Source organism: Saccopteryx leptura, chromosome 5, assembly GCF_036850995.1.
Source record: "Saccopteryx leptura isolate mSacLep1 chromosome 5, mSacLep1_pri_phased_curated, whole genome shotgun sequence".
Classification (NCBI taxonomy): Eukaryota; Metazoa; Chordata; class Mammalia; order Chiroptera; family Emballonuridae; genus Saccopteryx; species Saccopteryx leptura.
This window is the reverse complement of record NC_089507.1, coordinates 190,832,842-190,845,888: the sequence shown is the minus strand read 5'-3', so window position 1 is coordinate 190,845,888 and position 13,047 is coordinate 190,832,842. Positions and strand designations below refer to the sequence as shown.

The 13,047-nt window shown below is 44.4% G+C and overlaps 1 protein-coding gene across 2 annotated transcripts in view; it reads left to right on the top strand.

Annotated features, from left to right (window-relative positions):
* Positions 1-1,469: 1,469 nt before the first annotated feature.
* The window catches only part of PLCB1 (phospholipase C beta 1), a 686,820-nt gene continuing 675,242 nt past the window's right edge, over positions 1,470-13,047 (top strand). For both annotated transcript variants that reach the window (XM_066387177.1, XM_066387178.1), the window contains exon 1: positions 1,470-1,948. In XM_066387177.1, the coding sequence (XP_066243274.1) occupies positions 1,850-1,948 (99 nt within the window). In that variant the 5' untranslated portion in view covers positions 1,470-1,849. The remainder of the gene's footprint in view (positions 1,949-13,047) is intronic.

The following is a 13,047-nucleotide window of genomic DNA, read 5'->3' as shown; positions in this document are numbered from 1 at the left end:
TTTTTCTCATAACTAAATGTTTAACTTTATAAGAAACTATTCTCCGAAGTGGTTTACCATTTTATGCTCTTTCCAGCTATGGATGAGATTTCCAGTTACTTCACGTCCTTTCAAAAACTGGTATTATCAGTCGCTTAATTTCTGATGAGGTTATCCCTTTCTTAAAAAAAAAAAAAAGACCTGTAGTCTAGAATTATGCACCTAAAATCTGTCTAATTTATTAACCAATGCCACCCCTATATGTTGTATAAAAAAATTAAAAAATGAGAAATGTTTGTTGAATGAGTGAAGACAAACATTCTTAGACCTATGTTTGTAAATGAGCAAGTGTCTATTGGTAAGACATCTCTCTCTCTCTCTCTCTCTCTCTCTCTCTCTCTCTCTCTCACACACACACACACACACCACACACACACACACACACTGGCCTCCTGTTTCTCTGGGAAATAAAACCGTCGTTTCTCCAAGGATGGGCTTTCTATCTCAAAGCACACTTAACAGCATACCGGGGCTTCAACACACACACACACACACACACACACACACACACACACACACGCCTCCTGTTTCTCTGGGAAATAAAACCGTCGTTTCTCCAAGGATGGGCTTTCTATCTCAAAGCACACTTAACACCGGGGCTTCAACACACACACACACACACACACACACACACACACACACACACACACACACACGCCTCCTGTTTCTCTGGGAAATAAAACCGTCGTTTCTCCAAGGATGGGCTTTCTATCTCAAAGCACACTTAACAGCATACCGGGGCTTCAACACACACACACACACACCACACCACACACACACACACACACGGGCCTCCTGTTTCTCTGGGAAATAAAACCGTCGTTTCTCCAAGGATGGGCTTTCTATCTCAAAGCACACTTAACAGCATACCGGGGCTTCAAAACCAGCACGCCGCACACTCTCAGGCGCAGAGAGGTTTCCCCAAAGAGCTCACACTCCAAACCTCTCAACTGCTCTGTTCTCTACTAATAAATAATAATCGTCTTTTCAAAAAGCGGGTTTGGGGCCGGTGTTTGAGAGCTCCAGCTAGAGAGGAATGCTGAGGGTTGTCTCCTTTGATCCCTTCCGAAGGATTTCCTTCCCACCCAATTTGGATCCAAAGACACTCCCAGGCTTTTGCTCAAGTTCCCCAGAAAATCCCAGGGACTGTAAGGCTCCCGGACACCCCCTGGCACCCCTGCATCCCGGGCACCGGGCATGCTCAGAGTGCATGCGGGAGGCACAGGCTTTGGCTGCAGTGGGGCCCAGGAGCCGAAAGGTGCCGCTGCGGGCCCGCTTCCCGGCGCCTGACCCAGCGCTCAAAGTTGTGCTGGAAGCCGCCGGGGGAAGGAGGGACCGAGCGCGCGCGGGTGGCGGGGAAGCGGGAGGGCGGGGGGAGGAGGCGGGAGGAGGGAAAGGAGCAGGGCGTTGGGGAGGGGGGGGGGGGTGCGCCGAGCGTGTGTCACTCGCTCTCTCCCCCTGTGTATATAGAGGATGTGCTGAATGGTGCGCTTGGAGGCGGCGGCGGCTGAGAAGCAGTATCCGGCGGCGGCTGGCAGCCTCGGTTGCCGGGCTCGGCTTCTCCTCGCCCTCCGAGGCTCCGCAGCCACCGTGGGCGCCCGCCCCGCGTCCCGCCCAGGGCATGGCCGGGCGCCTGGCCCCCGCGTGCCGCGCTTGCTGAGCGGTGCCGGAGGAGGTGTGGAGGCCGGGAGGCCGGAGAGGCCGGCGGGGGAACAGAGTTGAGAGCCTCCAGAGCAGAGAGAGGAGCCGGTGCCCAGCACTCCGTCCCTGCCGCGATCGCCCGGGCCGCCCGGAGCCCCGATGAGCCCAGATGGCCGGGGCTCAGCCCGGAGTGCACGCTTTACAACTCAAGCCCGTGTGTGTGTCCGACAGTCTCAAGAAGGGCACCAAATTTGTCAAGTGGGATGATGTAAGTATTGGGTGGACTGGGCTCGGGGCGCTGGCGGGGGCACTGGACGGGGGCACTGGGCGCCGGGGGCGGGGGGGCACCTTGGGGGTGGGGCGAGGGGCGCGTTATGCAATGGGCGCACAGTGAGCTGGCAGGGGCTGCCCGGGCGCAGGTTGGCTGCCGGGCCGGGGGCAAAGAGCAGGGGCTTTTCGCGCGCTCTTGTATTCTCCGGGCTTAGGAGTTGACATCCTTACTAGGTCTGGCAGGCACCCACTGAGAACCCAGGGCCAGGGAAGCGAGAGGGGCAAGGTTTGCCAGGTGGCAGGTCCGGAGAGTTTGGAAAGTGGGGAGTGTGAAGTTGGAACCAGCTGGAGAGCGCTGGTGTGTGAACAAGACGCGCCCCTCTCCGTCCGCGGATGCACCTCTTTTACCTTCTTGTTCTCTTTTAAGAAGAAACAGCTGCGAAGTCCAAAACTGTTCAGTGCCTGCGAACCCTCTTAGCGCTTTCACAGGAGCCCATGCGGCAGAGGACGCCGCGGTCCAGCCGACAGGTGGTCATAAATGCCAAACTTAAGCACCTGGCTCCTGAGTGAGGGGCTCCGAGAAGGGCTGGGAAGGACACACCTGAGAAGGAATAGAGAGCTGAAGGTGGGGCACTGAGGGGTCCAGGAGTTGTCAGCGGGCCTGCAGGCAAATGGGGAGGGCTAGTTTTTGAGAAGTGAACTGGCTGGAATCGTCAGCCTGAAATACATCTGTCGGGACATCCCCCCACAATTTACCTACATCTTTTGCTAGATGGAGCAGAGCTTAGCTCAGCCTCCCATCAGCAGTATTTCAAAGAAACCTGTCTCCCCCTCTCTTCAAACATTTGACTTAGTCTTGTTGAAAACACGAGAATCTTCAGATGGAGGACCTTACCCTATCAATTGTGTGTCCTGGATGTCATTCAAAAGGTTTGACAAAAACACAAACCGAGCTTCCAGAATCGAAGGAAATTTAGGTCTAAACGACTAAGACATCTCTTTAAACAGGAGGAATTGTAAGAGAATGAGGCTTACTTCTTGCTGAAAAGGTTTTCCACCTAGTAAATTACAGTCTATTATCCTCCAGGGTATTTTTCTTTAATCTTCTTAAGCCATTTTCTAGTGTCTGAAAACAATTTAAATATTCTAGGTAGTGAATCCAATTACTTAGCGGAGTGAGTCTGTGTGTCTATTTTGTGCACCTGAAAGTGCAAATGGAACTTGGAGTGGGAGCCCCAGCTCCCTTGAAAGCGATGTAAACATGCATCCTTTCACTGCAGAGTTGACACTTCTCTCATGTTCCAGTCTAATGACTCGATGCCTTTGTAAATGGAATAGAATCTGAACAGTAAATTCAGACACAGATTAAAGGCTTTGTTTGTGTCAGGGGAAAACAAACAAAAACAAAAAAAGAAAATACCATTCAACAACATGACAGTCTTAGACCACCTTGAGATCCTCAAATAGAGCGCTGATGTGATGATAGATTTAGTGAGAAAGAGAGTGAAGGCAGAAGGAAGAAAGTGACAGTGCAGAATACAAAAGGGTATTTCAGCATAAGTTCTGGATTTACTCATGGTGATGATTTTAAACTGTATTCAAATAATTCTCCAGAATGTCTTGTTTGAAAGAAGATACCCAGTGTCACTTCAAAGTTGAAGGTCTTCTATGAAAATATATTTTGATACATCCTAGTGGGTGATTTTTCTTATTTTCATTTTTGTCATATATATTTCTTCCTCACCTACCTGTGCTAGGCCCTGGAGTAGATCCCGGGGTAATGAGGAAAGTGGACAAAATCCCAACTAGTACAGACCTTACGTGCTAGGTAGAGAAGACAGAAACTTATCAAGAACATCAAAGATATAGAGATGCAATGTGAATGACGCCATGAGAGAAATGGAGAGGCCAATAGTCAGATACCGCGTGAAGTGAGAGGGACTCCCCTGAGCAGTAGAATCACTTTTTCTAGGAAAGAACCCAGACTGCACCCAGGAGTCCAGTTATCTGGAAAGTGATGATCCATCCTGCAGGTTCCTTGGCCCTCTTGGCCTCCACGGTGATCTGTGGACTAAGAGAGACCCAGGCTTTCCTAGGTTGCCTGTATTCTCCCAAGGTGTCGCCCCTCCATGCTTCTCAGTTTATATTTGCCTTTCTAGAATTAAGGCAGTGTAAGAGACCTGGCTAATTCTATTGTATCTTAGGGCAGCTATGCTGAACACAGAAGAGAACTAAATCTTGAGTCCATAGGCCTGGGTTAACCTGCTGGCTCTTTTGCCAGTCAGCTATGTGCCTTTAGGTTAATCAGTGAACCTCTCTGAACCTTTGCTGCTGCTTATGCAAGATTGTGCGAATGCCACATTTTCTGCCAATTTCATTGGATAGTCAGGTGTATCCAGTAGGATAAAGCAGTACTTCTAACACTTGAGCGCACACCAGGAACGTCTGGAGGGCTTGGTGACAGTCAGATTTCTGAGTCCCACCCTCAATTTCTGATTCAGAAGGTCCGAGGTGGGGGCCTGAGGATCTGCTTTTCTCAATGGGTCTTGAGTGAGGCTGGTGCTGTTGGTCTGAGGAGTCACACACTCTGAAACCACCGAGATTAGATTTGTGAGAGAACTTGAGACATGTGGTAGATAGCACAAGCGTGTTGGCCTGTGTAAGTTTACTCTGGTTTGGGAATTTTATTTTATCTCTCTGTTTGCATTTTGAGAAAGTCATCCAGTTGCTACTGAAGAGGTAGAGAGACCTCAATGACATAATCCTGGACAACCCTGTCTGGGATGCTCAGGCTGGCTTAACTCACAATGATACATTTTCTTCGAATTTTTTATATGCAATGAAAAAATTTCAGCATTTTTACCTGTTTCCCGTTTGGGGCGGGGTAAGAAAGGGAGAGGAGAGAAGATTTTTGAGAGGCTGTCTAGTCTGACTTTCTGTCTTTGAGCAGGCGAGGCCTTTTGACCCTGGCTTTGGAACAGATCTGCTGCCCTCTGCCTCGGGCGCCTCTCCACATCTGCTTGTCTGGAAGAAAAGTAAATGCTGGAAATGACTTTAAAATCTCTCAAATATCTCATCTCACTTAAAAATCGTAGAACCCTGCTCTCTGGTCTCTAACAGGAAGGCTGGGCAAACTCATAAAGAGATTCTCAATAGCCCATTAAAAAGCATAATGGTATGTACATTTGATAGTGATGAGTTTGGGGCTATTTAGTATTGTCAAGAGATGATTTCTTGTTCCTTGAGTGGTTCAAGCACTATAATTGCCAAATGCCATTTTCCTGATCACCCTGTGGAATGGAAGATGTCACCCAGAGGTTGCGGTGTCCTTCAGACTCCGTTGCCTACCTACTGATGCCCTGGTGAGGCTGCGGACTCTAGAAATGGTAGTCAAAAGCTTTGACATGGGCACTAACCCATCACATCGGACAGTAGGTTGGTAATGGAGCAAGAGCCGGGTTCTGGAGTCACCCTGTTGCACCAGGGCCAGGCAATATCCTTTCTTTTGCCTAATCATGGAGAGGTATGAGGGTTTCCAGGTTCTGTGAGGATATATGGAAGTATTTCAGTGTCTGGACCGCAAAGCTAAACCTTGTTCTCCAGAACTTGGTCAGCCGATGAGGGACTGACTAGCCGTGGCTATCTGTTTCACCGCTGATATCAAAGGATGCCACTTTATTCTTGCTTTTATTTTGCATTTGTATATTACACTCTGGTGCTGGGAGGTGATGGGAGGTGGGTGTTATGGTCATTGTGGGAGTTCTGGTGAGACGGTCAGTGGAAGGGGTTACTTTCTCCATCCCAGAGAGCCCTGAATCTCTGCCACAACCTCTGGGACATAGAAGACTCCTCATCTGATCTTTTCTCTTCTCTCACCCTCCAAATTCCGATCTCATTGTGGGTAAGTTACTAAATGTATCTCAACCTCGGTTTCCTCATCTGTAATGTGAGGTTTGTAATATTTCCTGCTGTATAGAACAGCTGTTAAGGTTAAGTGAGTGAAGGTAGATGCATTGCTTTGTGTAATGCCTGCTTCCAGAAAACCCTCAATAAAACGTTTTTAAAAGATACTTTCTCCCAAATAGGTAGAGGGCCATGAATTTTACCAAAGTGGTCAGTATGTGTTAGATGACTCTTTTATTTTGTAAGCAGGAAGAGCCAGACCTTCCATTTCCTTGAAGGTGTGCTTTGATTTTCATATTTTATTTTTAGAAAGAAAAAATTTAGTTGTTTTATTTTTTAAAAAAAAAATCTAGGTGTTTAAGAGAAAATGAATCCACATTAAAAAAAAACCCCACACAATTTACAAAGCATCCAAAAGTTTTATTTGTACTTAAATTTCTTTGAAATATAATTACATATAGATGTGTGTGTGTGTGTGCGTGCGCACACACACGCAGGTGCTCAGATATGATTCCTGGAAGAAATAGTTAAATAAAACTTATAATTTACCAAGACTGTATGAATATATAAAAAAATAATCTTACATTGGAAACAGTTCTGCACAACATAATCTAACACTCAACGTTTGGAATTGCTAGACTGGCTCAGGTGTGAGAAGGCTGAGCACACTCAGAGGTTCGGATTTGCATTATCGCAAAGAAGTAACTTCCTCCTCTCTCTGCACTTCCTCTACCCCAAAAAGCCTCATAGCTAAAACAGATAATAGTAATAATAATAATAATAATAATAATAATGTGCTTGACCAGTGGTAGTGCACTAGATGGTGTTGACCCGGGACACTGAGGTCCCAGGTTCAAAACCCCGAGGTTGCCAACTTGAGTGCGGGCTCACCAGCTTGAGCGTGGGATCATCAACATGACCCCATGGTCTCTGGCTTGAACCCAAAGGTCACTGGCTTGAAGCCCAAGGTTGCTAGCATAAGCTCAGGGTCTCTGGCTTGAGCAAGGGGACACTGGCTTGGCTGGAGCCCCCTGGTCAAGGCACATATGAGAAGCAATTGATGAACAACTAAGGTGCCACAACTATGAGTTGATGCTTCTCATCTCTCTCCCTTCCTATCTGTCCTTCTCTGTCTGTCTGTCTGTTTCTCTCTTTTGCTAGAAATAATAATAATAATAATAATAATAATAATAATAATAATAATAATAAACATGCTAGTATAGAGCACATTTCCCAAAATTCTACACAAAAGCTTGGTTAGAACTTTTGCATTGCATAGAATCTGCAGTTAGAGTTTCCAAAACAATGATGACGGATGACAGAGTGACATTGACAAGGTCAATAGGACAGAGTGACATTGACAAGGTCAATAGGTCAGAGTGACATTGACAAGGTGAGTAGGGGAGTGGAGGGGGAGGGTTTAGAGGGGTAGGGTCTCTGAAGCGGGCATTCCGCAGCATTCACAGTGGAAAGGTTGTGGGAAACTCTGGTTGGTAGCTGGTGGATTCACATGGGCCCACACAGGGTTTAGACTGGAAGGTGCCCTCTAAAATGCCACTCGAATATCCTGAGATATGTCCATTTTTTATTTCCAAAGAGTTGATGTGCATGTTTCATTGACAGGAATTACGTTACCTAAATGTGAGAATATTATTTTTCCAAATAAGCCCTTTTAAGCTTTTTATCAGGGTGTAACATGTGTTCAGTAAAAGACGCAAATTTTGTGTCCAGCTGAATCTATTTTCACAGAATGAACCCTCCCGGGGAAGCAGTCCCAGATCAAAACACAGAATGGCCGGTTCCTTATTCCCTGACTCTTCCCTTCCCATCTATTCTCACTCCCCCGCTGTGGGTAACAGTTTTCCCAATGTATGACTCCATACATTCGTTTCACCTGTTTTTGATCTAATAAAGCAATTTCTAGTTTCAGAGAAAACAGAACAAACCAAACCCTCTGTAGCCTAAAGCATTTTTATTATTGTTGAATGAACCCTCTTGAAAAATAGCAACAAGACTGACTTATCATCTGTTTAGTTGATACTTGATTTGTTCCTTATCTGTCCTAAAGTGAAGTCTTGGAAGTGAGGCAGGTGTAATGAATGCCCCCAAAGAGGAAAGAGTTAAACGAAGCTGTAGTAATTTTTAGCAAGGAAACGTGATGCCTGTCGGCTGTTATTGACATAGCAAAGCAGACCAGTGGAGTGTCGTTTCTGCAATATATTTTTCTCTCATAGGTTTTTTTCCGTTATCTTACCTGACTTTGCTGTCCCCGCCTGTGGTGCATTAGGATAACTCACTCTGGCTATTAGCATATCTTGAATACTTCCCTCGAGAGAGTATGCCTATTAATACATAGTTTAAAATGATGTTTACCTGCAGTGACATTTAAATGGGATAGGAACATTTTGCTTTTTTATGTTGAACTTAGTAACCTGTAGTTAAATATTTCTTTATTAGGATTGTTTCGTGTTATCATGAGCAAAGAGTGCCAGCAGAAAATGGAATGGGAGTGATTTTGAATTACTGGCTAACACCACGGCTCTCTCCTAAATAATAAACCCTTGGTAACCGAAAATGTTCGTTTCCTGTTGAGAGAGCTGATATTAGGTTCATGCAGCCTTTTCAGATCATCTCATAAATGTCATCTGCTCAGCGGGACTTCATAACGCTCCCTTTCCCCATCTCTGCCATGTCTGATCCCCCGATTAGGGCCATGTGTCCCTGCATCAGTAGGGGAAGGAACATAGATGAATCATATTGGTGAGATCCTAAGAAAGCCATCAATTTCTATAAAAAATGAACTGAAATACCATAAAAAGAAGGCTAGACTTTTTATTTTATTTATTGATTTTAGAGAAAGAGAAAGGGGGTAGAGAGAGAGAGAGAAAGAAACATCAATTTGTTGTTCTGCTTATTTATGCTTTTATTGGTTGATTCTTGTGTGTGCCCTGACTGGGGATTGAACCCACAACCTTGGCATATCTGGATGACAGTGCTTCACCCATTCCAGGGTGAAGGCTAGACTCTTTAGGAGTCTTTCTGATTCCCTTCTGATCTATTTAAGGTCAGTTACTTGACTTTATTTGCTTAATGTTTTTCTTTTTATTGCATTGCAGTTTCATGAGCACAGGGAAAATAGATTAATTAGCAAGAAAAATGCTTCTACCTGAACTGGTCACGGTAGCTATTAATAACATTGATACCTAGGAGATCATTTTTGTAAAAAAATTAGATTTTTGTAGGAACTTGTTTATGAATTAGATAAGGACAAGTTAATTTGTTTCATTTTATAGAAGAGTCCAGATGAGCTCAGGAAGGAGTTGGAAGACCACAGTCAGCAGGTGGTCTAGTAAATTTAAAAAGAAAAGTGAAGGATGTTCATTACGATGCTTTCTCAGGTGCGCCACCTTAGATATGGTTGAGTTTTACTTAGCGCTCATTCTCACATCCCCTTAGTTGAACTTTTATATAACACAGAGTCTGGAAATTCAAAGCTACAGTTACTAGACTCCCTTGAAGCATCTAATATTTTGGCTGTCAATTAAGTTTCACCAGCATGCACTCATATGTGATTTGGAGGGGAGAGATGTGAAAGACACCACCTTTCTGCGTTCTTTGGGCTGTTTCTAAAGATAAGTGGGAAGTTAAAGAAAGAATTGTTATCTTCTGTAATCTTCCAAGGGAAGAAAAAGCCAATGTTCGTAGTGGTGGGCCCCCTGTTCTCAGCTTACTCTTCCTTTGCCTTCAACTAAGCTGGTGGGTTTAAAAAAAATTTTTTTTTTAATTTTTAAATAAACATTTTTTTTTCATTTACAGTTGACATACATTATTATATTAGTTCAGATGTACACCCCAGTGATTAGACATTATATAACCTTTTAAGTGATCCTCCTGATAAATGTTGCACCCATCTGACACCGTGCATACTTATTAGACTATTATTGACTCTATTCCCTGTGCTGTACTTTGTATCCCCGTAACTATTTTGTAACAACTGATTTGTACTTTTTAATCTTTTTGCCTTTTTCACCCATGCCCTCCCACCCCCTCCCATCTGTCAACCATCAAAATGTTCTCTGTATCTTTGAGTCTGTTTCTGTTCTGCTTGTTCATTTATTTTATGTTTTTAGATTCAATTGTGGATAGATATGTATTTATTGTTCCAATTTTGAATCTTTCTTCTTTTTTTTTTTTTTTTTTTTTTTTTAATTTTTCTGAAGCTGGAAACAGGGAGAGACAGTCAGACAGACTCCCGCATGCACCCGACCGGGATCCACCCGGCACGCCCACCAGGGGCGACGCTCTGCCCACCAGGGGGCGATGCTCTGCCCATCCTGGGCGTCGCCATGTTGCAACCAGAGCCACTCTAGCGCCTGGGGCAGAGGCCATAGAGCCATTCCCAGCGCCCGGGCCATCTTTTGCTCCAATGGAGCCTTGGCTGCGGGAGGGGAAGAGAGAGACAGAGAGGGAAAGCGCGGCGGAGGGGTGGAGAAGCAAATGGGTGCTTCTCCTGTGTGCCCTGGCCGGGAATTGAACCCGGGTCCTCCGCACGCTAGGCCGATGCTCTACCGCTGAGCCAACCGGCCAGGGCTTCTTTCTTCTTCTTAAAGAAGACCCTTTAACATTTCATGAACTACTGGCTTGGTGGTGATAAACTCGAGTTTTTTCTTGTCTGGAAAGGTCTTTATCTGTCCTTTGCTTCTAAATGATAGCTTTGCTGGGTAGACTAACCTTGGTTGTAGGTCCTTGCTTTTTATCCCTTTGAATATTTCTTGCCATCCTTTCTGGCCTGCAAGATTTCTGTTGAGAAATCAGCTGACAGTCTTATAGGAGCTCCCTTGTAAGTAACTACTATTTATTTATTCGCTACCCTGCTGTCATCAAGACCAGCTGAGTGGTATGAAAATGTTATTCTCATTTTATACAGGAACAAACTGAGGCTGGTGACTCTTGACTTGCCCAAGGACTCACAACTAGTTACAGGCAAGAGGCACAATATAAAACTAGGTCTTCTGGTTAAATTCAGAGCCCTTTCCAGTCTACCATGGCATCCTCAAACGGGATCCTTATGGTAACAAAAGCCTTAATAGAATCTGAATTAGTATAAGTTGAAAGAAATTTCATTGACTTTCGAAAGAATCTCCTTGATATTAGGATTCATACAAATAAAGGTTTAGATTTTTACAAACACAACCCTTTTGGCTCATGTCTGGAAAGAAAAGCTGCTTTATGGTATATATACAAAGTTCATTTTGCCTAGATTATGTAGGATGTGGCAACGTTGGAAAACTTCATACTGCTTCGAAGCTCAGACACCAATGTACACTGTAGTCTATAAATGTTCTACATCTATCAGTGAATGTAAAACGTGCATAGAAAGATATTCAGGAGTGGTGTTAAAACAAAGGTCATTTTTTAAAAAAAATTGCCCAGTAAGTGGCATTCATTTATCTAGCAAGACTCATTATGTGTGTTTCTCCTCCTTTTTCTCTTCTCGAGATATGTGTAAATGTTGTTTTTTTGTTGGATTCCCATTAAGACTGTTCCTATGCCTTCTTATGGAAGTCTTTGATTTTGGAACATTAAGATTATGGTAGACATGAAGAAAGTGTGTAAGAAGTGTAGAGGATGTCACCTGCCCCCAAGCAAGATGCAGAATGACTTGAAATTCAAAGTCGTGTCTAGATCCAGTGCAGGAAGGGGCATACATGGAAGTGGACATGCCTTGTCTGTATTATAACGGGATCAGGGCTCTTAGAGGACTATAGATTTAATATTATTTATCTTCTTTCCCTAGGTTGGAGTGTAGATCTGGCACTCAGTAGGTTCTTGGGGACTGTCTGGAATGAAGGAAGAGTTTGGTGTGTGCCTGGCTCACAGTAGGTTCACAGAGGAGTGAGTACAGTCTTAAGGTAGACCCGAAGAGAGGTCATGCTCCCAAGAGCCCTTCACAACACATTGCATATGATGTTGGTTGGAAAGCCTTGCTCTGCATCTTTCTATTTCATCTGAAATCTCCCAGAGTCCAAGCATCTTCATGGCCTTCTTAACCAGGGTTTATAGAACATTTATGGACTACAGTGTACATTGGTGTCTGAACCTCAAACCAGTATGAAGTTTTCCTATATTGCCACAACAAATTTTTCAATACAGATTTGTTGTCAGTACAGAAGTGACTGCTGTCTCAGCACTTATTTCCTGTAAGGTCTAAATGCAGCTTGAGATTGAGTGTGGACTCAACTGTGATTCAGTACTGGTTGAAAATTATGATGCTTAATGTACTTGCCTCTCATATCCTGAATGTCACCAGTGGCTTGTTTTCTGAGAAAGATGCTCACACCTGTACCCAGATATTTCCCTTAAAGAAATTCAGAAGTGTTGCAAGTGACAACAAACGACTGATGGTTGTGAAAACATTCCCTGTATCATGGTGATGATTCACAAACAGAAAAAACTGAATATACAAGCTTTATTGCGAAATGAAAAAAAATCAAATAAAAGACATATAGTTTAAAAATAGTATTCATAATGAAACTTCCACCTACCTTATTCCCTCTGTGCAAGGGGAACGGTAGTCACTGGGATGATAAGATTGACCTCCTCCCTTCCCCACTCTTAGTTTAATGGATTGGGTCACCTACATTCTCCCACCTGCCCTCCTGTCCCTGGGGAAGCAGTGTGACTTCCCTATGTCCTGGATCACACAGGGGCCCATGCTTCCTGGTGCTTCTGGATCTTGGCTTCATTATTATCCCCACTTTGAAAGTTATTTGTGAAAATTTCCGTCTGTTGAAGCTCTTCTAAGAAGCTGTCAATATGCTTTTTTAGTCATAAAAATCCCAACACACGATCCACCACAATGTCCTCCAACCCTGCTTCCTCCTGTAACAAGTGCCCTGTCCCTCATCACCTTTTCTCCACAGTCAACGTGTAGTTTATACTCTCCGGCTCCCCTTCCTCACACCCACACCCTCCTCCTCTTCCCCAGAGCCTTACTGTACCTTGACCTTGGCTTTGAAGTTTTTCTTGCTAAGGCTACCAGCAACCTGCCAGGTACTAACTCCATCGGGTATTTTTCAAAATCAACTGACTTCTTGTCCTGAAGCATTTTTCCACTTTCCTATTTCGTATTCACACTGTAAAGATGTATGAATACAGGTACATGAATCCCTAGTACAGTGCCTGAAGTCCCCT